The 27834-nt window shown below is 32.9% G+C and overlaps 5 protein-coding genes across 7 annotated transcripts in view; 2 read left to right on the top strand and 3 right to left on the bottom strand.

The window, feature by feature from the left end:
* The first annotated feature begins 40 nt into the window (after positions 1 to 40).
* On the top strand, positions 41 to 2114 carry LOC125050151 (death-associated protein 1). The gene is made up of 2 exons (XM_047649779.1): positions 41 to 234; positions 594 to 2114. The coding sequence occupies exons 1-2, from the start codon at positions 183 to 185 to the stop codon at positions 845 to 847; spliced, it is 306 nt and encodes a 101-aa protein (XP_047505735.1). The 5' UTR covers positions 41 to 182; the 3' UTR covers positions 848 to 2114.
* Positions 1633 to 13773, bottom strand: LOC125050148 (sodium/hydrogen exchanger 10-like). Its single transcript, XM_047649777.1, has 17 exons — positions 13665 to 13773; positions 12021 to 12147; positions 11483 to 11561; positions 11024 to 11124; positions 9911 to 10044; positions 9459 to 9562; positions 8394 to 8505; positions 7629 to 7804; positions 6672 to 6790; positions 6061 to 6205; positions 5571 to 5674; positions 5182 to 5329; positions 4448 to 4598; positions 4144 to 4223; positions 3411 to 3441; positions 3217 to 3278; positions 1633 to 2231 (listed from the first exon to the last, which is right to left on the bottom strand). The coding sequence occupies exons 2-17, from the start codon at positions 12053 to 12055 to the stop codon at positions 2178 to 2180; spliced, it is 1635 nt and encodes a 544-aa protein (XP_047505733.1). The 5' UTR covers positions 12056 to 12147; positions 13665 to 13773; the 3' UTR covers positions 1633 to 2177.
* On the bottom strand, positions 13540 to 18078 carry LOC125050147 (sodium/hydrogen exchanger 8-like). Its single transcript, XM_047649776.1, has 5 exons — positions 16801 to 18078; positions 16031 to 16256; positions 15198 to 15354; positions 14512 to 14686; positions 13540 to 13900 (listed from the first exon to the last, which is right to left on the bottom strand). The coding sequence occupies exons 1-5, from the start codon at positions 18076 to 18078 to the stop codon at positions 13661 to 13663; spliced, it is 2076 nt and encodes a 691-aa protein (XP_047505732.1). The 3' UTR covers positions 13540 to 13660.
* A 54-nt stretch (positions 18079 to 18132) lies between these two features.
* LOC125050150 (origin recognition complex subunit 6) lies at positions 18133 to 21289 on the bottom strand. Its single transcript, XM_047649778.1, has 6 exons — positions 21067 to 21289; positions 20661 to 20787; positions 20337 to 20525; positions 20129 to 20184; positions 19642 to 19799; positions 18133 to 18614 (listed from the first exon to the last, which is right to left on the bottom strand). Exons 1-6 carry the CDS (start codon positions 21135 to 21137, stop codon positions 18268 to 18270), a joined length of 948 nt encoding a protein of 315 aa, XP_047505734.1. The 5' UTR covers positions 21138 to 21289; the 3' UTR covers positions 18133 to 18267.
* Positions 21290 to 22296: 1007 nt separating this feature from the next.
* The window catches only part of LOC125050138 (guanine nucleotide-binding protein G(s) subunit alpha), a 28760-nt gene continuing 23222 nt past the window's right edge, over positions 22297 to 27834 (top strand). Inside the window, exons 1-2 of one of the 3 annotated variants that reach the window (XM_047649765.1) lie at positions 22297 to 22381; positions 22816 to 22990. The gene's annotated coding sequence lies outside the window, so the exon portion shown is untranslated. Of the gene's footprint in view, positions 22991 to 27834 lie in introns of all 3 variants that reach the window. The other 2 variants (XM_047649764.1, XM_047649763.1) reach the window with 2 other exon arrangements.

Raw genomic sequence — 27834 nt, 5'->3', positions numbered from 1 at the left:
GTATGTCACACACTCCGTCAACTACAACTGGCAAGTGTCAACTTCAATCGTATTCGTTTTACTTTTGTTAACAAAAAGTTACACGTTGCTATAAATTGCGAATACGTATATTATTTACGCTGTTCTCGAATCACAATCTTATCAGATTTTATAGAACCATACCGGGATTTAAATTTTTAAATATGTCGTCAACTGAAGATGTTTCCCAACTAAAAGCAGGTCACCCTCCCGCAGGTAAATATTATTTTTGTTTACATAATATTTACTAATAGAACAGCCATATAAAATATGTTCGACTTCTTTGTCGTCATTGCATTGAATTGATTGTAGTAAAAACATAAAAAAAATTGTTTTATTCTTTATTTGACCTTGTAAACTTATATGATATCCATCACGATTCTTCATTGTTATTAAACAAAGAACGCATCAAGGTCATGGAATGGTCAAATTGTTGCCGTGTCCAATTTTATGTCGAAGTTGCAATAATAATATCAATGTTTCAATAAGGAAAGTCTTTACTGTGCAATATTGCACTTCTATCTATTCTAAATTTTCAGATAACTATAATAAAATAATCTTTTGTACTTTTACAGTGAAAGCTGGTGGTATGAGAATTACTCAGCATAAAGTGCCTCATGTTAAGGAAACTAAAGAAACAACTACTGAAGATTTAACTGGTCTCTCTGGCCCTTCCCCAGTTCCGTCCAACCCAGTCTCAATTGCAGGAGCTCCAAACAGAGGCAATGCAGACTTTACGCCGCAGGCGGCACAAGTAGCACATAGTCCTAAGCCTCCAACTCATATTAACGTTAAACCAAGCCCAAACATTCAACAACCCAGGAAGTAGATTATTGATCTATGTATGTTATGCTGCATTATTTACACAACTGTTGACTATATTGTTAATAATGATAGATAACTATTATAGGTGTACTGGTTTAATACCTTATGATAACATATCATTAAATTTTGATTCCTTGTTGATCCCTTACTAAAAGCAAATATTAAAATTATATGCAGTTATTGTAACAGTCTACTAAATAGTGTTTTTAAAGATCAACAGCTGTGCAAATAATGTTGAACATAAATTGATGAAGAATGTTTTTGGATATGGTTGAGACTCAAAAGTGACTGTATTTGGCATAATTGACATGATAAACATCAAGGTTATTTGTTATGAGAATTTAGTACTATGTTTGTGTACCATTAATACTATATATATTGGTGACTATGATATAAGAATATAGGCCTACCCATATTCAAAAACAGTCTTATGTCCATAAATATCAGTGACCATGATGATTAGAATGTTATAATAAGAATGTATTGTTATTATTATGTATATGGTTCTAGATTATTGATGCTAGAAACATAACCACTTTTTAAGGTTATATTTCTGAATACAGCTACCAACTATATGCTGGCCCTATGTTATAATTGGATTAACTACACATACATTTTCTAAAGAAAAATGGCTAATTATGAAAATTTCTTAGCAAAATATGCAACTAGAGTTTTCTATAGAAAAGTTGGGCATAAATCAGAGTTGCAGGCCATTTCAGATTTAATTAATTAATTTCATGAATTCTTTTTATAACAAACTGATTGCTGATCCTATTTTTGCAAGTGAAAGTCATGTGTGTGCTGGGAAAAACTGATTCTTATATAACCTAACAAAAATATACAACATGACAAAAACTAGGATCAAACAATTGAAATATTTAGGTGTTTGAGAATCATTAATATTTTTTGTGTGCAATTAACATTTATTTTTAGCAAGTAGTTTATATTTTTACTTCATTCCTTATGCATTTTCTTGGGCACTAAGCCATCATAATTTTATATTTTATACTTATTTTTTTGTACTTACTGGACTGAAATTGGCAAAAGTATAGGTTAAGAATTTTTTATAAAGGTATATGACCTCTTTGATTGAAATATAATAAAAATCATTTTTCATCAGACTTCTTTAATATTGTTTACATTTAGGTCTTGTATTATTTACTTGCCAGTCTGTCTGATTTTCTTTTTAGTATTAATTTCACATTCCTATTTTTTTATCACTTTGTTAACAGTGTCATCTTTTACTTTTAAATAAAATTATCAAATTATAATGTTTTATTTTTATAAGAAAATAAATAGAATCATCAAATTGTCTAAATAAAAGTTAGCAATCATTATTTGTTGTCTGAAGTTCTGCCTTTAGTCTTAGACAGCATGGTGTTAAAAATCTGAAAAAAGAATGTTTAATAAGTATTGCATTTATTTATTATATTATAATGATGTAATCTTGTTATTAAAATCCCGCTTCTAGCTGAATGGAAATATCCAGAATAGTTAAATTGTGTATAGTCCTTTTCATGAAAGAAGTCCCCCAGACGCGGCGCTGCAATCGCATAACGTAATGTTACCATTTATGAGTAAAAAAATTACCTATTTTATTTACATTTAGCAGATGTAATTTATCAAATAATATTATTTTCTGCATACTTCGATGAAACAATATTTATGTTATGTAAAAAGTATATTTTTATTTACTTATATTAGCAGTGTTCTACCTACTTACAGGGAAAAGATGAGAAAATAGGGTAAAGAAAAGCATTAAGCAATACAATTTTTTATTCAGAGTTTTATTGCATAATTGTTGGATTACAGTTTTTTTAGAAGTAACGCCGCTATTATACCTTCGTTTGTAATTCTTGTTACAGTTTTCTCTGACACACCTGCAATTAAATTATGAACAATTAAAAATAATAGTAACTTTAAGTTTATAATGCTTATGTAATATATGTTTTAATTTCAGTTACCTAGTTTCATCACGTTATGTATTTATTCAATTTTGTCGCAAAAACGAATTTATATCATAAAAGTCCCATCAATACTGCAAAAAATTATTAAATAGCAACTCTAAAAAGTACCTGTTATGGCGGCAACTCTCTTCCAAACATTGTTTAGTGGTATTAAAACACCTTGATTCTTATGTTCCGCTTCACAGCACTCTTTCACCTTTAATATCATTTCTCGTGCCGAACTTTTTACAACTTTTGGCATTGTAATCAATCTTTAAAATGCACTAAGCTAGTTAAAAATTCACAAAAATCTACCACAACAAACGAACTTGATAACATCGACGAATGACAACATTGCCGACCTGTCAAATTTAGTTCCAAAAATCACCGCGGGACTTCTTTCATGAAAAGCACTATACATACATACCTCTTGTTCAGAATCCAACCTAGACTGTCGCGCTGACTGTATATGCTGGGATGTGGTTTCTCCTAAAATATTCCGATTAAAAAAGGTTATTTTTTTTAAACTAGATAAAGGTATATTTACTAATTGCTGTGTTAATTAGTTATAATGATTTGTAATCGTAAAAAGTGTATATTAACATAAATATGCAGGCTTACCGTTATTTTGAGATGTTTCCAATTTTTCAGGCTGAAAAAGAAATTTGGAATAAAATCAACCATAGTGCATAAAATATTATTGGGCAGATACATAACATTTTGAGTTTGAGTTTGAGTACATAATTATGAGTTTCACAAATCATGTGTGTTAATGGATCGCCTGCCGCGCGCGGCAGTCACGTCCAACTAAATTTATATCTACATATTGGCTCGCAAATTAACGTCAACTCTGGTCGAACATTGGCTCGCGCGGCTGCCGCGCTTAATTTATACGCAGCTTTAGCCTCCTTCCGAAACCTCACTCAATTAACTAGTGCATAGGCAAAACTTACGATAGCTATTGCTTGAAATATTATATTACGAGTATATTATGATAGCTAACGGAACATTAATATATCTATTAAAGCTTTTTTTAAATAAGTACTGATGTCGCAAACTTGTATGTGGTACGAACGCTGAGTATTGAAATTGGAGTTATGTGGTAATGGAGCGTTCAAGTATTGACCCCCCCCCCCCCATGTAACGCCTCGTAACGTTTTTCTGAACCAAAGTATAGTACAACGTTTCGTGACCACCTAGTGACTCTTTATACCGAAAAGTTAGCATTATGTGGTATAAAGTACTGGAAATTCAAAAATTCTACGTTTTACAAAAGGACCCCCCAAAATTCGTTACGTAATACTTGAACCCTCCCTAAGCCAGCTGATAAACAACTAAAATGTGGATTACTCACCACATTATCCAAGCTCGGTTTGTAATATTTAGACACTCCTTTATCGGTATGAGATCCTACCCCCGGTATTGTTGATGAAGCTAAAACAATACGTTTTTTAAAGCACAGAAAATAATGATGATGTCGTAACTTATGTGTCAAACTAGGATACAATATACATAAGATCACGCACTAAGTTCTTATTGCGTCTTAAACATATCGGTAATATGTATGTCACATACGTTTTTAAAATCATTATCATTGAATTTAATTTACGAAAATATATGTTAATTCAAATCAATGCTATATTTAATTTTTTACTTACACATCTGTTTTCCCCACACGGACTCCCTATAGTTGACCCGTTTAGCCCCACGTTTCCGCTTGCGCCCGCGCATAACGCTCTTATTGCGCGATTCAACAGATAATTTTCGTATCACCCTGTGGTATAGGCAACGGGAGGAGGCGTTGGAAACCTGCATTTTGGAGAATTAAGGTATTATATATATAGATATTATCTTAATCAGTGAACGTATAACAATATACATATTTGATTCTTTATTTAAAAAATAAATTGGAGCCATTACTTTTAACATTGTTTTGTTATTAATGACTCGTGAATTGTAATGGCGTTGTTATTGCTGGGTATTAAGGCATATGTTACAATGCACAGAAATTTAATGTCTGCAATTCTATGGTTTTGAAGAGGTGTAATTATTGTCTATATAAAAATTTCGTAATTCCATTTGTCAAATTGTCTACGTATCATTATTTCGTAATTCCACTTGCACGTGGATCAATCAGTCGCCCTAAAACCGCCATGTAAGACAGCGGATAATAAACACAGTGAATGCCTATTTCGGTTTTCATTTGTGTACCTCTCACACTAAAGTTTATTTTACAAGGATCAGTTCTTTATGTTTTCATATCAACGTATGCAACGCAACAATATTGAAAAGCTAAGATTATGTTACCGAACAATAAATTCAGCACACATCTTTAAAACAAGGTACTAAAGTCTAAACCCAATTAATAAATTATCTTCTGTTTGACACTAACCAGTTCGCATTGTAAATCGTCAAGTTCGTCCTCCATAATGTCCAATTCGTCTGTATCTTTTGCTGGGACTATTAATAATTTTGTCTCTGGACACTGACTGGATACGACTAGTTGTGATGACTTTGGAAATATAAGACGATGGACTGTCCTACACAAAATATATTCTAATAGAGCTGTAGCTATTAATTTGTTAATACACTGCTGTATACTTTTCTATTAACAATTATTTGTTCGTAAATTCGTAAGAAATCAATATGTTTTTGAGCAAAAAAATTTACTAGAAAAAACTAAATGAAATAAATGTATAAACGTAATATTTATTTCGGCATATGACAGAGGGACGCATAAAGATACAATTATTGAGTTTTATTCTTTATAATGTGTGTTACCGTGGTATATAACAAGGTGGTTGGAACACCTCTCTAGTAGCCATATCCTGACACACTCCGTCTAACAGCACTATATCTTCCATTAATTCACCAACCACAAATATCTAAAACAAAGAAATAGATCATTCAAAAGATCGGGGGTTCAATATATGGGGGGTACAGTAAAATCTGGCTCGAAGGACCAATAGTCAATGTAAGCCAGTAATGTCAGACTTGTTTATTTATTTTATGTATGCTTACAATATACAAAAAATATAACATCACAAATTTTACACACATACACATCAATTATATTAGAACATAAAAGTGCTCAACTAGCAAGGAAAATAAAAAAATAACTGAAACTACATAGAAACTTAATTAAACCTGTGTTGGTTTTAGGAATCTTTTTTATAATGGCGAGTTTCATTGAGATCCATAATCTTAGTTGCTTCAGGTTAACACACCGAACTTATCTAAAGAGCTTTTTGATATGGACAGAAATAAATACCTTAAAAGCCTTAAGGCAAGGCACAAAAGCGTGTTCCAATCGCATACTGATTTTCTCGCTTGACCAAGAATGATAAGCTGGAACGTTTGGTAGCACCATTAGAGATAACTTGATGCCTATTTCACGCCACATTGACGCTTCTAACCTGTATGACTTGCATATTAAATATGGCATAATTGTCAAAAGAAAAATAGCCAATGGATGTAAAAGATATTGCACACTGAGGGAGATCATGAAAACAACAGATTTCAGCAAAAAATAAAGATCAATGTCTTTAACACTTGTGTTCTACCCTGCCTTACCTATGGCTGCGAAGCCTGGGCACTCTCTAACCAGCACAGGGACATGCTAGCACACTAACACACACTAGCAGATAGAACAAATGAAAGGAGATGAACGGGTCATATGTTACGGAGCCCTCGTGAAAAATGGAGCAAAAAATTACGGAATGGTAGCCTAGAGAAAACGAAGAAAAGGCCGGCAACGCTAAAAAGGAGGACGAACTGAAATTAACAGTAGAAGGAAAATAACTGAAAAGGAACTTATCTGGAGAATCTCCCAACAAAAAAAAAGTATTTGGAACATCTCCTACGTCATATTTAGAAGCTTACCCCATTATAGGATGTGGGGCAATATTGAATGCATCTTTGACTACTTGTATGGTGATATAATATGCTTGGACTGCCGAATCGCAGCGTACTGTATAGTTGTAAGGACGATTCGTTAGCACCTGGAAACATTAAAACATCTTGAATATCCTTTGGTGTCGCCTTATCCATTGTACAGATGTCAAAAACTTATTTTGCGTTTAAGGTATCTAAATATCAAGTTATGATTTATATCTAAAATTATCTATACTGAGTGATAACGTCTAAAACGTTTTAAATGCGAAGAGTGTTCTAAACACTTACATCTTTTATGAATCATCTGGCATTGAAACCAAGACCTGATCTGAAGCCCAGTTAGAATCAAGATCCTCTTAAGCCTCTTAGCCTATCCTACACTTAATTAAGGTTACTTATACTCTGATTTTTAATTCCGTAGAATTCTGAAAGCTACAATTTTTTTACACGTCAGAGATTACAAACCTTGGCAGGGCACATTTTTCAATTTCAATACGTGGCTAAACATCTGATCAACAACGCACAAGAAAAGACAACATTTTTTTTAAAGGTTTACTAAACCTGGAATTAGTAGGCAGTGATGCCAGCTAAAGAATAAAATAAAGTGATTAAAGTTAATTTGATATATTGTTCGTGATATTGAAATATTTGTTAATTTTGTATTAATTCACTTGTGTAAGTAAATATTTAGATTTGTAGGTAAAAAAAAAATACGTAGCATTTTATTTTTTATTGCCCTCAAATGGGTCAAATTTGTCTCTTTTTCGGTGGAGAACTTTTTAGTAGCAACACATATGAAATGTCAGAAGTCTACGGAATGAAAAATCAGAGTTTAAACAAGGTATTTATAAACAATTTGCAGCTGTTTGTCGTGCCTCTTCCAGATTCTTTCTGTTCAGAATCGTCCTTCCATTTACCGAATTGCAGCCCTCTCAATTAACTTACCCCCAATACTCCAATAGCATTTCCAGATACAATATACTCCTGACTCGGTTCAGAGAACTTCAAATCCGTGAGGAACTCATAATTGGGAATCGCCTCATCCATTTCGTCGTCTGGCGGAATGTATTTCGCTTCACACAGCCCTGATACCAAAATGTAAATCCCTTTTGGCTGGTCACCTTAAAATAAATAATAATTTCGATTGTTTACGTTAAATTACTGAAGCTGAGTTTCATCATCGGACGTCAAGGCGGAATATTAAATACCATTCGTATCACTTTGACGTCCGTCGTTTCACAACTGAGCGTTTCTTAAGCAGTTTTTGCCGCGTACCACCACTATGTGGAACCAGCTGCCCACTGAAGTATTTCCGAACCAATTCGACTTAGGGTCCTTCAAGAAAAGAGCGTACCAATTCTTAAAATGCCGGCAACGCTTTGCAAGCTCTGGCAATGCGAGTGTCCATGGGCATAACATCAGATGAGCCTCATTTGCCGCGTGTTGTATAAAAAATGTGTGACTCGTGGTGTTGCTATTATTTTCTTTTTTTTTCTTTTTTTTGTTTGTAATGAGATTGTCTATATAAACTAAAAATAATGCCTTCAAAGAACGGCTTAGTAATATAACCCCGTTAGAATCGGTGGTGACACACACACCATCTTTGCCTTCCAACCAGAAACGATTACTGTTTCTTAAACTATTAAGTCAGGATTGGGCCATGGAACCCCGGAGAACTTATCTCACGACATGCAACGATAACAGCTGTACCTCTAAATATCAATACATCGTTAATATTATAATTATGTATTTCCGAGTTTTCTATGAAAAAGTCTGCTACTCTCTCGTTGCCTTGAAGCCAGGAAATGGCGCGGAGCTGGGTCTGAAAATAATTATTATTGTGTTATTGTCCATTTCGATATATATCTAATATATAAAATTCTCTTGTCACGATGTTCGTTCCCATACTCCTCCGAAACGGCTCGACCGATTCTTATGAAATTATTTAGGCATATTCAGTAAGTCTGAGAATCGGATACTATCTATGTTTTAAACCCCTTAATGATAAGCGGTGTCCACCCAAATTTTTATTTTATTTTTTAGACAACATTTTTTGTTTTTATTTTTTTATGATACAGCATACAATCATACATACAACCCTTAATTTTCATCTACTCTCTACGATCAATCCCTATTTTTAATTTTTTAGTTAAGATAACTTGAACTCGTTTATATGGAGAAAAATCGCAGAAAAACCGAACAGTCTCTGGGGTAGCATAGCAAAATGTTCCATGTTGGTATGTACTAAAAAGGTAGGCTAGGCATTAATGAGAAACGAAGTTCGCGGGGGCAGCTAGTTTCTTAGAAATGTCTCCTCGTCAAAATAAAGCAGTAATGGCTTGCATGCCACCACAAGAAGTAAAATTATGTAAATTATTAGTTAAAGGGAAAAACTGGCTACCCAAACACGTCAATCCTATTAGGTAGTGATTTTACTTTTGTGTCATATTAAATGATATTATTATACCTACGTTAGGCGTTTTAGTGAGACGTTTTGATAAATTTTACGTAATAAAATAGCTCTGCCAAAATCTGCTCTTTTGCCAGATAGTTCCAATCCGTACATTACGTTACGTCCCAGTTGGACACCGGGCATAGACAATACGAAAATAAAGACTTTTTTACTTTGACAGTTTGTAGTTGAGCACATTTTATATTAATTAAACCAATTGAACTTTGTAATAGGTTTACGATTTAAGATTTTTTTTATAATCTAAATTGTAATTTTTAAAAATATTTGTTTGACAACTGTTATTTTTGATACTTTGAACTCACCTCTGGTAAAGAGGGTGCCACTAAGCTACCCTTATGTCGAATAGCTTGAACTTTCTCTTGTACCGCGTTTACTAGTAAACGGTACTCCATTTCGTCTAGAAAACCTGAATAGTTAAATAAATAAAAAGTAATTTTATTTATAACTCGATGTAGATATAAATGATTCAGGACACAATTTAAAAAGCAAAATTTAATTCAACTAAATTTTAAAATTCGCTTACCGGAAACAACTAAAAACAGACATGTTTTAGCATAACAAAATCGTAGACAGATAACAGAAATGTTAAATTAACTAACGTTATATTAACGTTGTGTATAACGTGTTATTTTTGAAGTTATACTTCTTTCGGCGCGTTAGGGAAAAATTATGATAAGAAAGAAAAGTAATTTTTTACGATGCACGTTATATATAGTCAACAAATTAGTTTTTTGAAGTTATATGTCATAAAAACCTTCTTCCTTTAGTTGCATTGCATCTGAGAGCATTATATTAAGGGTAGACGTGGTTGCTTGTCTCGTCTTCACTGTGATTGCTGTCCATGGCCTGTCTCTTTGTAGCAAACCCAGTTGGCGGGTTACAACGAGTCTAGAACAATCATTCATTCATAGAGAATCGTTGCCTTATTCAAGAATATTAGTAAATTCTACGTTGCGCCTACTGAATGATTTCTCCGACACTATCGACATCTTTATAATATGTTCGCAGAATGAGTTGATATGGTATCTTATGTTTCCTTATATTTTATTTTTTTCGACATATATATGGTATTATATATAAGCTTATAGTACTGTAAGGATAATGTATGTAATTTTTGTAAATAAATAAATTAAACGTTTTACATTGTAAGTATTCTATAATTATTAAATGTGTTAAAATTTTGTTAATTTAATCCAAACGCATTACAATAGGTACCTCAAGTCAAGTCTTTGTTTGAGTACTATCTGTCAAACTTTATATAAAAAAAGACATTGACATGGACATTGACAGCTCTTGCCATGAGATTTAAATTTGAGTGACGTTTAGAATACTAGCTTAAGAGTTTCTAGTCCTATCGTCGAGTTATATAAATAATGTTATAAATTCGCATTTTATCGGATTTTTTAAATGTATACTCGCGTAAACCGTAGACAATAAAGCATTTTAAATGTGACAACACTTAAATCCAAACATTGTGATTCTGTTAATAAGTTTATTATTATTTTGAATTCTCTTACTAATGAGATTTAGAAAACAATATTCAGTAAAACCTTTTTAACACGGTACTTTTTCTACGCATTTTCATATTAAGCGATTTCAGTCCCTCAGGTATTCCCCCATATAACTTGCACACGTTATATTTCTGTACTGTGCATTTATAATGATTTGTACACATGTTTCGTTCATAACATAGTTTTATTTTTATATTCGATTTATATCCCCGTCAAAAAAGGTTAAACGTGTATCATACAAAACGCGTTATATGGGGTATTACAAGCGGGTTATGCGAGAATACTCCTACAACGCGTTTCCTATAACGCGGAACCAATTTCCCTTACACCCATGGTTATTACGTATAAGGAAATACCTGTCAGCCTCGAGTCTATTATAAAGGGTCTCTTGAATCTGCTGATTATCAACCAGCTGAGGCAAGAGATTGCACACCTCAGTTTCACCAGTTACGAATCCCTGAAAAATAAAATATAAGCAACTATCTTCATAAGGCAGCGTTCAAGTACATATTACGTAACGAATTTTGGGGGGGGGGTCCTTTTGTTAAACGTTACGATGCGGGGCGGGGATTGAATTACGCGTTATTGTTAATATTATTTTCGACTTTCCAGTACTTTACATCACATAATGGTAAATTTAGGCATAAAGAGTCACTAGGTGGTCACGAAACGTTTTACTATACTTGGGTACAGAAATACGTTACGGCGCATTACATGGGGGGAGATCAATAATCTCCAAAAATTCGTAATACTTGAACGCTCCCTAAGAAAATATTACATACACAAGAAGAAAATATAACAGTGTCTAATCTTACCTTTCCAACGTCATATCCGAACGCCAGTTGTATATCTATCATTCGGTCTATATACGCCATTATTTTTGGTACAGATACCCTGGAAGATTTCGAAAATATTAAAAAACATTTATAAGGGAAATTCGCTTAAAAACATCAGATAACATTGACCTTCTTTTCCTAAATGAGTTGCATCAAATTAAATATTTCTATTAAACACGGTAACGTTTTTTTGTATCATCCGTTTTAACTCTTGGACTTCACAATTGTTTTCTTTTTTAATTAGGACTGCCTGGATGATCTTTTAGTAGCAATAAGGCTTTTATTTAGTTTACTGTTAATATCATTATTTAAACATAAGGCCGCCCGTTGCACCATGTTTCTTTTTAAGTTTACTGTTAATATTATTATTCAAGGAAAATAAGTAAATGTACCTATTTCATACAATAGTACTACCACGAAATAATCCTTTAATCAATTAAAAAAAAAAGAACTGTATGTGATTATCATTTTTAAATACGACACCTTAGACTGTATATTTTAGAATATGGACAAATACCGGGCCAATTTGCACAGCCGTAAAAATCGCAACATTCTCAACAGTTTCGTCGCCGTTAGAACACTTGAATTTAAATTATTCCATTTATCCCAAAGTGTAACCGAATCAATTATATCGAGGATAAGATCTGAAATCAAAATCACTTTATTAAAACGATTGAATACAAAAATACTTGAGCAAAAATTACAGAGTGAATGACCAAAAACTACATTGCTCTACAATCCTTGGTCTTGGGCCTCAGATTTATATATCTGTATTTACCACTCTTTTAAATCGCCTAGTTTTGAGACATACAAATTGTTTGAACTGGAGCTAAACAATCCCAAGAATTAGTATCATTTAAATAATCGTCAAATTTATAAAAAAGCCTTATTGAAGAACGTTTAACGAGAGTTTTGAATTTATTCAGTGATAATTTTCTATTTTCGCTTGGGAGTTTGTTGTAAAAACGAATACGATTTCCATAAAAGGAATGGTTTAACTTCTGGAGCCCGGTTGTATTAGTTCCGTTAATACTCTAATATCTACTTCCTCTACTACTACTATCTACCTTTGTGTCTCTGTCATAACTGTAATGACCTCGGGTCGGTAGGCGCAAACGGTTAAAAAAACGTGTGTGTACTTATGAACACCCGTTAGAAGTTATAGGTTTAGTGTAACAAGAAAAAAATATTTTCAAAAAATTTATTTTTCGTTTTCGTGCGCGCGCATCAGAATAATTTTTCCCTTACGCGCCAAAAAAAGTATAACTTCGAACTCGAATAGGTTTAAGGATTTAATTAAGTTATTTAAGACTGTTTTTAAAACAAAACGCTTACCTCCAGTCGCCATCACAATAATGAAAAAGTCTAGTTTATTCCAATGAGATTTGAAATAACCACGAATCGTCAGAGCATAGAACTTAATAAGCATTTCTAGGACATAGATTATAAAGAAGAACCTGTAATTACTTAATTGTACAAATAACTATCTATGAGGGTTCACCAGCAGTGTTGGCTAGGCTTCAGCGTGCGACTCTCTTCCCTGAGGTCGTAGGTTCGATCCCCGGCTTTAACATTCGTTCGAACGATGAAGGAAAACATCGTGAGGAAACCGGCTTGCCTAGATGAAAAAACGGCGTGTGTCAGGCAGGAGGCTGATCACCTACTTTTCTATTAGATTAACAAATGATCATGAAACAGATTTAGAAATCTCGAGGAGACTTTAAGAGGCTGTAGCGCCACTGATTTATTTATTTATTCAGGCATATTTATTGTAATCGCAATGTTATACTGTATCAAGCTATGCATGCAAATCCAGGATTTAAAACTCAATACGTCAACAGAAAAGATGTTAAAATGATTCTAAATTAAATTTACTACCAGTTCGCAAGTCAAGGGCGTAGAGCGGGCAAGAAGAACTGACTAGAAACTATCCGCCACTCTTTTTAATCGCTAAGTTTTGAGTCACACAAATTCTTTGAACAGGAGCAAATCAATCCCAAGGATTAGGATCATTTAAATAATCGACATATTTATAAAAAGCTTTATTGATTAATTTACGTTTAACAAGAGTTTAAAATTTATTCAGTGGTAATTCTCTATATGATTTTAGGTGACGAAAAACTAAACCATATTATCTCTCTTACAAAAGTAAATTACTTACAAATTTAAGGATTTAATAGCAATAGTCACTTCACGTCTCACTGGTCCCCTCAAAGCGACTTCACATAATATAACTGGTGTATTACATAATATCATTATGTATATGAAACCATCGAACCAAATGTTGCTAACGATGCGATAGCAATACTGCCGCCAGGGATGTCGTGGTACCTGGGCGTTGGCTGCGTCTGGCATCATCATATCTACCAGTTTACGACGAAGCCAGACCGCGTGAGCCTAAAAAGCCGCAGAAGAATTAGGTTTTAGATAAGACCAGAAAGAGAAGCAGAGGTTGAGCAAGGAGTCTTTACAGGAAGAAGAAAAGATGTATTGCTTTATCTGTGTCATCTGGACATCGACATAAACCACTGGTTTTAAAAGGAGCTGATTGTAAAACAAATTACCAAAAGAATTGAAAGATCTTCCCACTAGAGTTTTTAAAACTATGTGTATAACTTTTGGAAAAAATGTATTATTCAATAGATGATTTGCGTGAGACACTGTAGTTGATATAAATTTAATAACGTATGTACGATACAAATAATATAAGAATTGACCAATTCATATGACTAATAATGTAAAATGTAAACTTCCTTTAAAGACAAATTTGCGCGCCATTGTGTGTGACAGAATATGCGAACTTACGATTGTAGCATATTCTTGCAATAAATTATTATTATTATTTAGAAATTTATTTTCCCATTATTCTAAATAACAATACAAATTAAACTCTTTTTGCGAAACCTACCAACCGAAACAAATTTTATTTTTTCGCAGGAAATCCTTGCATTATAAGTCCATACCTTAATGGATACTTATCAACAGATAATGAATAATTAAATACCGACCTTTGGCTTCCACAGAGTCCCCAATTGCTCCAAATTAATCTTCCCATTATCTGAGTCCGCAGCCACTTCCACAGCTTGAACCAACGTCCTCACCCCGTCTTTGCTTATTTTACCGTGCTCATACTGACGCCAGTAGGATATTTTGAGGGCTTTTAGCACCCTTTGATTAGCTTCCCTGTAAAATCAAGAATTAAAAGCTTGCAGGTGCTAATAAGCCCATTATTTATCTATCTAGGACATTGTTAGGGTTGCCACCTTTTGAAATTAAAGTACATACACATTGTTGTTTTTAAATTATGTCCAATGCCGTAGCATCTTCCGTGGGCAACTTCATTCTGTTAATTTTGTGTCACGGTGCGCGCGCAACGTAAAATTTCACTCTCATCAATTTTTCATAACGCGCCTAAAGAAGTATTACTTCAAAAAGTACATATTATCAAAGTGAAGTACAGTTTTTTGCAGTTCGTATTAAATTAGTATCTCGACTAAACAATTGCATAGAATTATAACCTATATTCAAATATCGAATCAGCGCAAATCGATAAATTCCGTTTAACGTGAAAAAATATTTACGACTAAAGAAATCACATTCTTTTCATAAAGTATAGAATACCTGAACTAACGAACTACACTTTATTCCAAAAAGCTAACCAAATAATGGACTCAATGATATTTTTTAGTCTTACCTCATCATTTCCGCTATCTCCTTCTTCGTGGGCTCGTTGGGTATCTCTCTCTCGCAATCAGGACAAGTGGTGTAATGATATCCCATATACGTTTCGTCATCACTATCTTCATCACGGCCAGACATTTGCAGCTGGTATGGGTGTTTTATTGTTGTATCTGACGAAAGATGATATCGATTTAGGGATTATGCCCGGTTTTATAATAAGAAAGTCTTGCGTACTTAATCTACGGATCGTATTATGCCGTATTATTAGAAATCAAGTTCCATAAATTCGGTATAAGTGTATTGGTCTCAGATAGATTTTCTTTTTTTACGTCTGAGGCGCAAACTGTTGTGATCTCTGACCAGCGCTATGTAACACGTCTGCTGTGGAAGCTGTGGAACCATAATACTGAGCCAAGCCAGTTACAACCACAATACACACACGTTACACATTTAAAATGTAGGTACCTTATTGGTTTTTTCTATAACTTTGTTATTTTTTTGTGAAGTGAAACTTCTTTAGCCGCATGAGGGTATTTTTTTCGGAAACGTCACGAAAATGTGCAGCGTTTTTGTCGAAGAAAAGGAAGAGAGCGATTGAGACCGATAGAGCGGGAGTGAGAAGGGCGAATTACCTTATTTTTATTATGGATGAAAAAATTTTTTTACACATATCTTCCTTTCCCCCCCTCTAAGTCTCGGAAATTGGCAGCAAATTTGGCAGACATATCATATATGACATACCGGATTCCTCACGATGCAAAATATGATAAATGTCTGAACATATACGTCATTATTGCTAAAATATATTTTCAATTCACAAATATTCATAAACAAAAGTTCACTTACTAGCCTGCACCAGGTCCCAGTTAGCATCAGCAAGGAACTTATCCATCTTCAACATTGAAATACATCGATCCCTCGTCATCATGACGCGTTTTACACAGTTCGTCATATTGGCCTTTTTGGCAAGGGATATTTCGGCTAGGCCTAGAATCTTCAAGACTTTGCTAATCGTGGTTGCATTTATGAGAAGAGATAGCAAAACAAGCCCAGCTGTTTGGATTATGAAGACCTAGAAGTACTTCGATATCAACAACAACTTCGGACTAAAAATATTATGTTTAAAATGAGCATATTATGGCTACTAGATCTCACATATATCTTTTATTATTACTTTTAAGCCTTTATTGCTGATACCCAGTATAACATAACCTAACTAAATCTAATACATCAGATGTGCCGGTTTTGGTGATCCATGAGCGTGTCCTGTGACACATAGGCCTCTTCCAGCTGCTTCCGTTATTTTGTAATGTTAGCTCTTCTTGTCAAAATTCTTAAATTACTTTAAATACTTATTTTAAATCAATGAAATAACTTTACTTCCAAATAATCTATTTATTTATAAAAGCTTGTAAACGCTCGGCACACTGATACATTGGTACAAGAACAATACAATACAAAGTGTGAGGGGAAAACTATGGATATCTAGACCTAGCTCGTATATCAGAATGCTCAATCTGGATATCGGTGAGTTTTGGCCAAAACGCGATCTTCCGAAAGGACAAATGGAATGGTGGGATGCCTGGGGTATCTAAATTATACATTATTTGACTTACCTCCCCAACATCCGCAGTCAACGGTGTTTCAAGAACAATCAGAGCCAAACAAAGAGATAATGGTCCGCGTAGGCCACCCCAAACACAGGCCATCGCATGCTGCCAGGACATTCCATATCCTATGGTCCTCAATATAGGAGTCATAGCCGCATACACCAATAACCTCGACGCATACACTGTAGTATAAGTCACAAACACCAACGCCACTTGTCTCACAGTTACAACATAGCACAACTTTTCAAATATGACCACTCCAACGATCGTAAACAACAATGTATTCGCTATATGCGATAGAATCCTCCAAAAGTGTGACACAATTTGCTCCACTTCCGCGGAAACTGTTGACTTCGTCGTGCTCACCATCACTCCCGCAATAACAGTCCCCAACAAGCCCGATACGTAAAAGAATTTCTCACCTATATAATACGTCAAGTAAGCACCAGCCAACGTCAGAGTAACACAGCATAACAAATCGTAATATGTAAGAGATAGCAATCCGGATGTAATCTTTCCCATAACCAAGCCCAGTATCACTCCACCCCCCGCGAATCGTATCAACATTAAAGAAATTTGAGATGCATCAGTAAGAGCCGACGCTAGATATCCAAGTACTGCTGTAAACTCGATCATAACAGTTGCATCACCTATTAAACCCTCTCCCAGTAGTAGCACACTGATATTTTTACCCTTGGTAAGTTCTTTTAACTGCGTAACGATTTCAACGGGATATATAGGCGAACAGACGATACCAAACAGGAGAGCAGTGGTAAAATTCCATGACGATTCAATCAAATAATATGCCATGAAGGCTGCCATAAGAGCTGTGAGCAGCACTCCTGCAACGCCAACCATTAAAATTTGAGGAAAACTCTTCCAAAATGAGTGAGAATCAACGCTATAAGACGTGAAAAATAGTATGATCGGCAGGAAAACCGTCAGCAACAAATCTACGTCTATGTAGCAAATCGTAACAAACGGTTTGAAGGCCGGATATTTATGGGCAAAAAATCCAAGAAAGCCCCCAAATATGAACATTACCACTCTATATGGTATACACATTGTGGTTATCAGCATGACAGCTCTGACTATTACACCAACTAAAAGTGTTAGGAATATGAAGAGAAATGCCAAAGACGTTGGGTAAGCTATAGGTGGTGTCTCCATTTCATCTACTTTTCCTTGCAACCCTTCACTATGTGTTTCATTTACACTTTGTGTATTAACCATAACAAATAATATCGAAAAAATATAAATAGAGCACATTTTCGGCATGGCCATAGAGATACATGAAAACGAAAATATGAACTAATTTTTATTTAAAAATGTCTCATGTTAAAATACTTAAATATAAAAAACACAATATTATTATTAATACAGAAGTTTTTGCTTATTTATTTAGTTTTTAAATATTAAAGTTTTAAGTCTCAATGTCGCATTTCTTAGCTGGCAATTATCCTTAATTACTTTTCAAATTTTTGGAAAATTCAGTCTTAGCCTAGCTTTCTCCGGACTTTTGTATGGCGAAAACTTTTGCGGAGTTCTTTGTTTAGATGGCGATTTTAGTGGTGTCATTCCTGATGATTTTTGTGGTGTCATTCCTGATGATTTTTGTGGTGTCATTCTTGAAGATCTTCGGGGTAGCATGTCTTCATTAAAACTAACCCTGTTTTTACCTATTCTCTTTTGATTCTGTAACTCTCTCAACTCCTTGTAAGCTTGTTCTAACATTCTTCGCTTCCAATCCTCATAAGGTTCTATTTTTGTTTCCGTTGTCTCTTTTATAGGACTTGAATCTATTTCCATTTCATTTTCATCTAAAAAATTTAAACATATTTAACTGTATACACAATCTCTAAACCAGTCTACATGCATTTGGTTAATGTGATTGAAATAAAGGAGTTGATTTGATTGAATAAGAGAAACAATTAGTGAAGCAGATTTGTGACTATACATGGTACCAAAAATCAATCTATTTTAATTATTTATGTTATTCACACTTTATTGCACATCACAAAACCGATTTACAAAATATAAAATTAAAACAAAAAATTACACACTGCAACAGACATTGCTAAAAGCGATCTCTTCCAAGCAATCCAGTTATAAGGACAAGTTAACATCTTTGCCTAACATCATGGTGACATTCTTATCATTTATTTTATTTATATAACACTTCGTTGCATGTACAGAAATGACATAATTAAATAAAAAAGTGATAAATTGGCGGCCTTATCGCTTTCGAGCGATCTCTTCCAGGCAACCACTGTGTGGGGTTGGATTTAGAAATAAGTCGCCTGAATTTGATGATACTGAGTATGTAGGAGTCTCGGAGTGCCTTGATTGGAACCCCTTCAAGTAATTATGACTGCCGGAGTTGAAGTTTAAGTATAAGAAAAAATTAAATATAATTTTGTGTATTGTATTGAAATTCGTTAAACATACATTTTATATTGTAATAATTATTGTGACAATCTCAACTGATATGTTACTAGTCTGTTCTACCAATAGAGTGTTATTTTAAACCCGTAGGCGTTTTATTCATGCCTGTGCTTTGTTACTTTGGGGGCTGCCCTCCCTCCGCCGGAGATGTACAAAAATCCTATTATTATCACATCTAAAAATTCTATTTTACTTATACAACGTACTTACTTCAAAATTTTTACCATTTAGACAAAACTTATGGAACAAAACATAGGAATTAAAACATATGTAAACAGTGAAAGGGACAATATATAAAATGTGCACATGAATCACAATAATTTCAGATCAATCAGTATGATAGTTAGGGATATGATGTGGACAGGTATAGTAGAGATTTTATTTATAAAGATATATACTTACTTTCAATAACAACTTTGGGTGGCCGTCCCCTTTTTTTAACAACAAGAAACTTTTCATCCACAATTTTAGTCCACTCTGCATCCAACTCACTCCATTGCCCAGGTTTTAATCTGGATTTTTCTATTATTTTAGATTTTGTTATCTTTACTCTATTGATTCTGTAAATGTGAATTAATTTTCCGAGATAAGTATGGCTTAATTGTATAAATGAATAGTCAAGGTATTATGGCAATATTAAGGAGGGGTCTAGTAAAATGAGCCAATAAAAAAATAGATACTAAGTAATTGATTCATATTTTGCTTTCTTGATCAATATCAATATTGATACAAATTGTGACTGGTTGAAATTAATATGATACAAACATACATGAATTAAAGCACAACTTTCATCCTTTTTAGTAATTCATCAATTAAATATCTTACATTATAAAAACTTGAGATTTCTATAGAAATTTATGTTAAAAAATAAAATAATTTTTTTTTTTACCTACAAGCCTGGTATACTGCCATACAAACATAATGGGGTAATGTCAAATCCAATACCTGGAATTAAAGAGTTTTATAGGAAAAAAGCTATACTACTATAACTTTCATGATATTTTTTACTACTATCTTTAATTTAAATCAATCTACAAATGATCTGTTATCTATTTTATTTTATGCATCAACTTTAGTTTAAACTAAGGTCAACATACCACTTTAGAGCTTGTTTCATATTCTTTCATGATACTTTCAGCAAGATCTTGTACTCCGGTACACTGTAGGTTCAAGCACAGTGTGGATATTGATAGCTTTTCATTGTCCAACTCAAGTAAATTCTCAATCACCTTTCTAGTATTTCTATAGCTTGGTCCCTTTAACCCTGAATACTTAACAGCAGTTTTCTAAAAATATAAGAACACCATTAAATTGTTATTTTAGTGTGGTAAAAACTGCATTTGTGATCAAATCTAGAACTGTATTTCTAAGGTTAAACAGCTGGAATATCAAACTGCAGTAGTAAGAGTAATAATACTTACTTGATCAAAATTAGTACCAAGCAAAGAAGCTGCCAAATCTAGAAGTATTACAATTTTACTTGTGTCTGAAAAGTTATTCCCTGGAGTAGATTTAATTTGAAGTAAGCGTTCAAATTCTGCAGCTTTGCTGAAAAATTATTAAAGTATAATAATTGTGTAAACATAATTCAGGTATGTTAGGAATAGGAAGAAATATTTAGGTTCAAAATCAAAGCCAAAAATTTAACTAGGATATATACTTGGATTTTTCTCTTGTTTTAAAAGCAATCATTTATTATAACGCGCATGAGTCGAAGACTGTTAGCAATCAGGAAGATAGGGGATCATCAGTAAACTACCCTTCGAAGTACCCTGTTGTGTTGTATAAGTAATAAGACACAATTATAGACAAAAAATGAACACGAACCTCAGAACTTTTACTTCGTTAGCCAAACCTAATTTAACAGCTAAGAGCCGCAGAGTGTTTGACGTAGCCATCTTAATTATAATTATATTACGTACTACGTAGTTTTGGATATTTCTTCAATTATTTTATATATTTTAGGATTTGCCTTTTAAACGTGTTAGTCTAACCGCCATCTAATCGCTTTTGACATATTCATTATCAACAGAACATATTATCTGTTGAAAGTTGACTCTTGACTGGTATAGGTATTTTGTCTAAAATATTTTTTTTTATCGGTGACAACAGCTGATTTATTTGTTATCTATGAAGTCTTGGCTTTTCATTCTACGCAAAATCAGGATTACGTAATCTTCTTGTTATAATTGTACCAAGATTTGAAGAATATTTTACTATTAAAATATTTTAACATTGAACTTATCAAACATTGCTATTACCATTGCTTCACTGATAACAACTTGATTTGTGTAATCATACACTGAAAAGGACCTTAATACTGAGTCGAGACCTAGGGCTGTCACTCTGGTTAAAATGAATTTTCTTTCCATTGTTTTATTACTTTATTAGGCAAAATTACTATATAAAATATTTAATCTCAAATTTGAACTCTCATCCCGGAGGTCGTAGATTCATAGTTCAGGTGCACTAGAAGTTGACAGCGTGTGTCAGGCATAGAAGGCCTACTTGACTATTTGAAAAGTCATTAATGATCACGACGCGGATATAGAAATCTGAGGCCAAGACCATGGGTTGTAGTTCCACCGGCTTTGTTGTCTGTTTATTTTTAAACACACCAGTGGAACACACAAGAACATAACAGAAAAGGAAATTGATTTTTATTATGCTGTCAGAAATTACAAAGAAACATGTATAATAGGAAAAGTACATTTTAACTGTTTATATGGTACAGTTTGTTTATATTTAATACACAGAAAACATAATTATATACTATTCTCAACTGTTAACAATCTTACAATTTGATTAAAAAGTATGAACCTCAGTGAAGAAGTATAATATTCATAAAATAATAACTAAATAATATTAATAGCACCGCCACAAATCACTGAAGTTGCCAATAGCCAATAATGAAATATAATACTATTTAATAAACACACACCGTATAATTTGTATTAATCATATTATTATTGTGTTCAATCTAAAATTATATCAGCCACACCCCTAATATCTATAAACTGTATTCAACAGATTTTCATTGAGACATTTTCATATCACAGACGACATGTTGATTTTTCTAGTTCTGTGAAGCCGATACGGATTGCTGTCATCGCTACAAAAATGTCTTTGTAGTTATCAGGGTGTAGGTCATATTTTAATTAAATTGTAATCTTTCACAAAATCGTGCTCAATTTCGCATGTTTAAATCATAATAGAAAATAAGAAGAGGATCTATTCACCCAAAACAGGGGTGTGTATGAAGTGATGTCTAGCGAATATAAATTCGTATCAAAATAATCTGAAGCTATTTATAAATATTATTTTCTCATCTTTTACTTATGTTCAAACGTTAATAGTAACGTCTGGTCTATAATTAACTCGTGAAAGTTTATAAATAATTTAGTTTACCATGGTGGTGTAGATGATTCGATCAGGCGAGTCTTAATATTTGGTTGCCATTTTTTCGTGAGATAAGTTTGTTCTTGGTGATTATTGGGCGTGATCGCAGCCCAGTGTCAGTTCTTAGCGCGCGGAAGTGTCAAGTGCGGTTGTAGTGAAGTGCCGTGGTGTTTTCAGGTAGCAATGCAATTGGTGTCAGTTTGGTGGAGATAATAAGAGTGAAGTGATGATGTGGGCTTAGTGTGTGGAACAGCGGCACCACGGCTTCCTCTGTGGCGGGTGGCGCGAGGGGAGCAGAGTCCCCCTCGCAGGCCAACCAGGACACGGTGGATAACGCCACTCCCACCTGTTGGTAAGTACCCTAATTGAATATTTAAAAAAACAACCTAAATGAAAGAAAACTGTTACCATAACCCATGCCAAAACCTAATTTTTTTTTCGCAATATTACCAATTATAATAATAATCACCTAACCATGATAATTTTTAAAAACCATTAAAAAATTAATAAATCGATACCTATATAGTATTAGTATTTATTTTTTTATTTTTGGAAATAGCTAATTAAACAAAAATGCTAATTAAAGTAAAATTCAAAATCATTAAAAAAAAATCAGCTAATTTATACATTACATTGCCTTACTTACTGAATACTAGAAAACATTTGAGATTCGTAATAATATTGATTTAATGATGCATAAAAATATAACTAATTGACTTGGATTTTTGTTTTAAAATATTTTCACTAGATATTACTTTATTATAAAAAACTCTACCTTGAAATCTCTATTTCTATTTGGTAAAATTGCTCTTATGCTGATTCCCTTATATATGTGAATCATGAATATATATTCAATTATTGGTCACATATTTTTTTTACCCTTTATTATTATACATAATTTAAGACTTGAGCATTACAGGACTATATGTAATAGCTATTATACTATTGTGTGCGATTGGTCAGGCGTTTCAAGATGACCTTACTTTGATCATTATTCTTTCCATTCATATACTAATTATGTATTTAAATGTTGTTATTTTTAGCTCTGCCTGAGCAAGTATTTCAAAAAGTTCATGTGTCTTAAGTTTTTTTAATATGCTGATGAAATTTGTTGGTCTCCATTAAGAAGAAGAAATTGCGAGCTAACATTTTTTTAACCCATTCTAGGCTTTAATTGAAAAGTTGTTAAGTAAAATCATATGATATTAGTTTTAGTATGCCAGCAAATTTACTCACCTCACACCTAAGAGTCACTAGTACATATTATCTTCTTTATTTATTAAAAATAAATCAGTCTTATTGCATGGTTTTATCTAAATTATTTATCAGCTTTCTTTCAACACAATGTAAACGCAATCTGATAGTAGAGACGAAAGAGTTATTTCAAAAAATACAATTACACTGATTTAATTTCTCAGTTAGGTTATTAGGGGGCTAATTGCCAGGAAATAAATACATAATTGATTCAAATTATTTAGTCACATGAATTACTTATTAAAAGTATTATTTTCACATAATTTTTGGTTTTAAACTTCATTTAGATGTATGCTATTATCAATTTTAAGTCATATAATCACATAAAAAATAATTATAATGCTGCTTTAAATTCCAGTTTGCTCTGCAACAAAGAAATTATCTTTTAAAATATCAATATAAATGGCAGTGATAAGCCTACGTAGCAACAAACATACATAATGTTGAACTAAAAATAATATACGCTATGGTAATGACTCAACATGGTTATTTTTAACAATATGTTTAACATGTAGAAATTTAATTGATTCAATACACTCATACAATTGCATATAATAAACATATGGTTATGTAAATAATATCACTGATCATTTTATTTTAATTATTGTAAGAAACAATTGTCTCATGGAAGAGTTGTATTATAATGGTACATGATACTAATTTGTACAATTCAGATAACATACTGAAGTATCCTAATATGCATCTAATAAAGATTTATTTTGCTTCGTTAAGTATCTGTATTTAAAAAATCCTTTCAGGCTTTCCTTAAAGACTGATATCCGTGTGCTAGCACTTTTAGTACTAATTAAAAGTATATATTTAGATCCTTTTTAGTTTATTATATTGTTTCTACTGAAGATATATGTGTTATTGCAAAATTATATACTTTTAAAGTAGTTAAAAAAGTACAGTAAAAATAATATCATTGATAATTAACAGATTAAACCTGATTTCAAGATAATTGTGGATCACTATTAATCTTTTCTTATAATATGTCTGTATCAATTTCTAAAAAATATTTATTGTTCAGTCATGCTGAATTGTGGTTAAAAGCAATAAAAATATCACATCATCTCATCTCAATACCTATGCAATATTTAAATATTATTGTATTAGTAAAGGTGAATTTTATTGAAATCAAAACCAAATAAAATCTTTCTTTCTGTCATAATGTCTTACTCTATCAGCAATTAAATTTGTTTAATATAGATAAGGTAAATTTGTCCGTACCCTTTAGATTAGGTCACTAATAATAACATTATTTATAGAATCTCACAAGAATCTAATTATAGGGAACATAAAATTGTGTGGGCGAAAAATCCTCTCATTGTAAGTAAAAATGTATCTACAACAGCTGGTTTTGTAAACACGAGCCGTTAATTCATCACCGGCTTCTAAAAATAATCAGTGACATTCGTGGTTTAATTGCAATGGCCACGGTTATGGGACGTCCGGAGTTACATCCTACGCGTTTGACCCGTCCTTTCACATATGAGTGTCAAAATCCAATACGGTTTTGACATGCGAGAGTGATATTTGCTAAGTCTCTCTATCTGTGGCTAAATGTGACTGTTAGCGCTCATATCAAGCCGGAGGTGTCTGAAGAGCTTTGGACACTAGAGCGTGGAGAAATAACTATTGATTTAGAAAATTTTACAATTCATATGTATCAAATAAAAGTATGTTAAAGTACCTATATAAGTCCTAATAGTTAACCGGCTGATCGTTTCTTTGTAAGCGTGTGTTTTAAAACATTTCATTTCGCGAGGAATTTAGCCAAGAACCTATGGGTTATGTTTTGTTACACGCACTGTGCGTTTTCCAATTACAGCACTAGAGCGCATTTTGCGGCATAATGCTCAACGTTGAGTGTTCCAACTACAGCAACGCTTCGCACAATTGAGCACTCTCAAAACGAATGCTCTCGCAAACAATACCAACACAGTGACAGAAAATTGACCAGTATTTATCTTTAAGTTGGCATTTATCGAAATTTTCGTTAGTAAATATTATTTATTGTTGAAAAATTTGTAAGGCTTTCGTTTCGTCGTAGATTTTGAAAATAATTAAAGTTATTTCAAACTGCTAAAAAAAAATATATTAGTATGGATGAAGGTATAGATAGTTACTTTTTTTATATTCCACATTTAAAATATGAATACAATTTTATTTTAAAATTCGGATCTGTAAACAAATTTACTTTACAGGATTATACTTTAGAAAAAATTGCAATGGTTTTGAAAAAGTATATAATTTTTTTAGAAATCATTAAAAAATATTACTCAAAACGTTAATTATGTAAACTTCTTACATGAAACTAAATATTTTACTGTTAATTAAGCTTGTTAAAACCTTATATTCTTTAAAGGTTTTCTCTTATTTCAGTAAAAAAAATTTAATGAAATAATTTGATTATTAAATTAAGCGTAAAAAGTTTTCAACCAATTATTATTGTTTACCACATTATTTATACATTAATGAGGTTGCTAACTCTATTCAGACCATTTTTTTGTCAACACTGACTTAGCGCACTCTGCTGATGCATTATTATTATTAATTCACGTTCCAATTAAGCTTCAGCATTATGCGGCATTGTGCGGCACTGAGTCGCAAAATGCTCTGTAATTGGAAAACGCACGCACTGTGTGCGACGTTTACTTGGGATATACCCTGTGGCATCATTCATCCGTGTTAATTCCCCTGTGGCCTCCTGTTATATAGACTACTAGTTGCGCCCGCGAAATTCTTTTCGCCTTAATATTTATTTATTTAATATGTTTTTTTTTAGCAGTGTTGGCCTAGTGGCTTCCGGCAGAGCACCAATAGACTTTCTTTCTATGTGCGCATTTAACATTTGCTCGAACGGTGAAGGAAAACATCGTGAGGAAACCGACATTTCTTAGACCCAAAAAGTTGACGGCGTGTGTCAGGCGCTGGAGGCTGATCACCTACTTTTCTATTAGATTTAAAAATAATCATGAAACATATTTAGAAATCTGAGGCCAAGACCTAAAGAGGTTGTAGCGCCACTGATTTTTTTTTTTAGTCAGCCTACCTTTTTAGTAGCTACGTACCAACATATTATGGAACATTTTGCTATGCTATTCCATAGAGAGTGTTCGCTTTTCCGGAATAAACACGTTAGTACTAAATAAAACTATTATTTTTTTATGTTCCAAGTTTTTCTCCATAAAAACCTTCCTCAGATTTTAAGAAATAAATAAAATAAAAAAATATTTTAATTGGTCCAGCCGTCTTCGAGCTTTGAGCTAAGCAACATATTTTTCGATTCATTTTTAATATGGATAGCCTTTAGAGTCAAAAGGATTTTGATTAATTCAAAGCAGCTACTAATTTCTTTCGGTTCTGTTATATGGGTATTATCTATGTGCGATCATAAATATACTACGAAATTATACTTTTAATCGAAAAACCGTTTAAAATACCGAAACTGTACACGTTTTTATTGTCACAATTGTGGTATCTGGAGTAATTGGGTTACGATAACACCACTGTTTACTCAAAGGAATGCCAAATTTCATATTATTAACCTAATTTCGAAGTGCGTCAAAAGTTTTATTTTACGACAAGCGGACATGTCAGGGGAGGATCTTGAGCTAGATTTGTAGCGCATATTCCATATAATTTAATCCATCCATATAATGTATCCACGTAATTTTGACATTTGTGACGAATATAGAAGGATAATAATAAAAATAGCTTAGGGATAATGCAAAAATTGTGAATGAATTTTTGGACGGACCAGTACTTTTGAGGTTTATTGGGTTTTTTAAATATTATTATGGACTAGTTAAAATAATTCACGAGATGAATCAATTTGAAAACCTTACAAATATGTCTCAGTTTCCTTTGTTTGTTTGTGGAACTGCTACAATGATCTATTTTGGTCAGACAGCAGAGTTTTTTTATAAATATAAGTTC

The sequence above is a fragment of the Pieris napi genome, chromosome 6 (assembly GCF_905475465.1).
Source record: "Pieris napi chromosome 6, ilPieNapi1.2, whole genome shotgun sequence".
In the NCBI taxonomy this organism is placed as follows: Eukaryota; Metazoa; Arthropoda; class Insecta; order Lepidoptera; family Pieridae; genus Pieris; species Pieris napi.
Note: the sequence above shows the minus strand (reverse complement) of the source record. Positions and strands in the feature narration are given on the sequence as shown.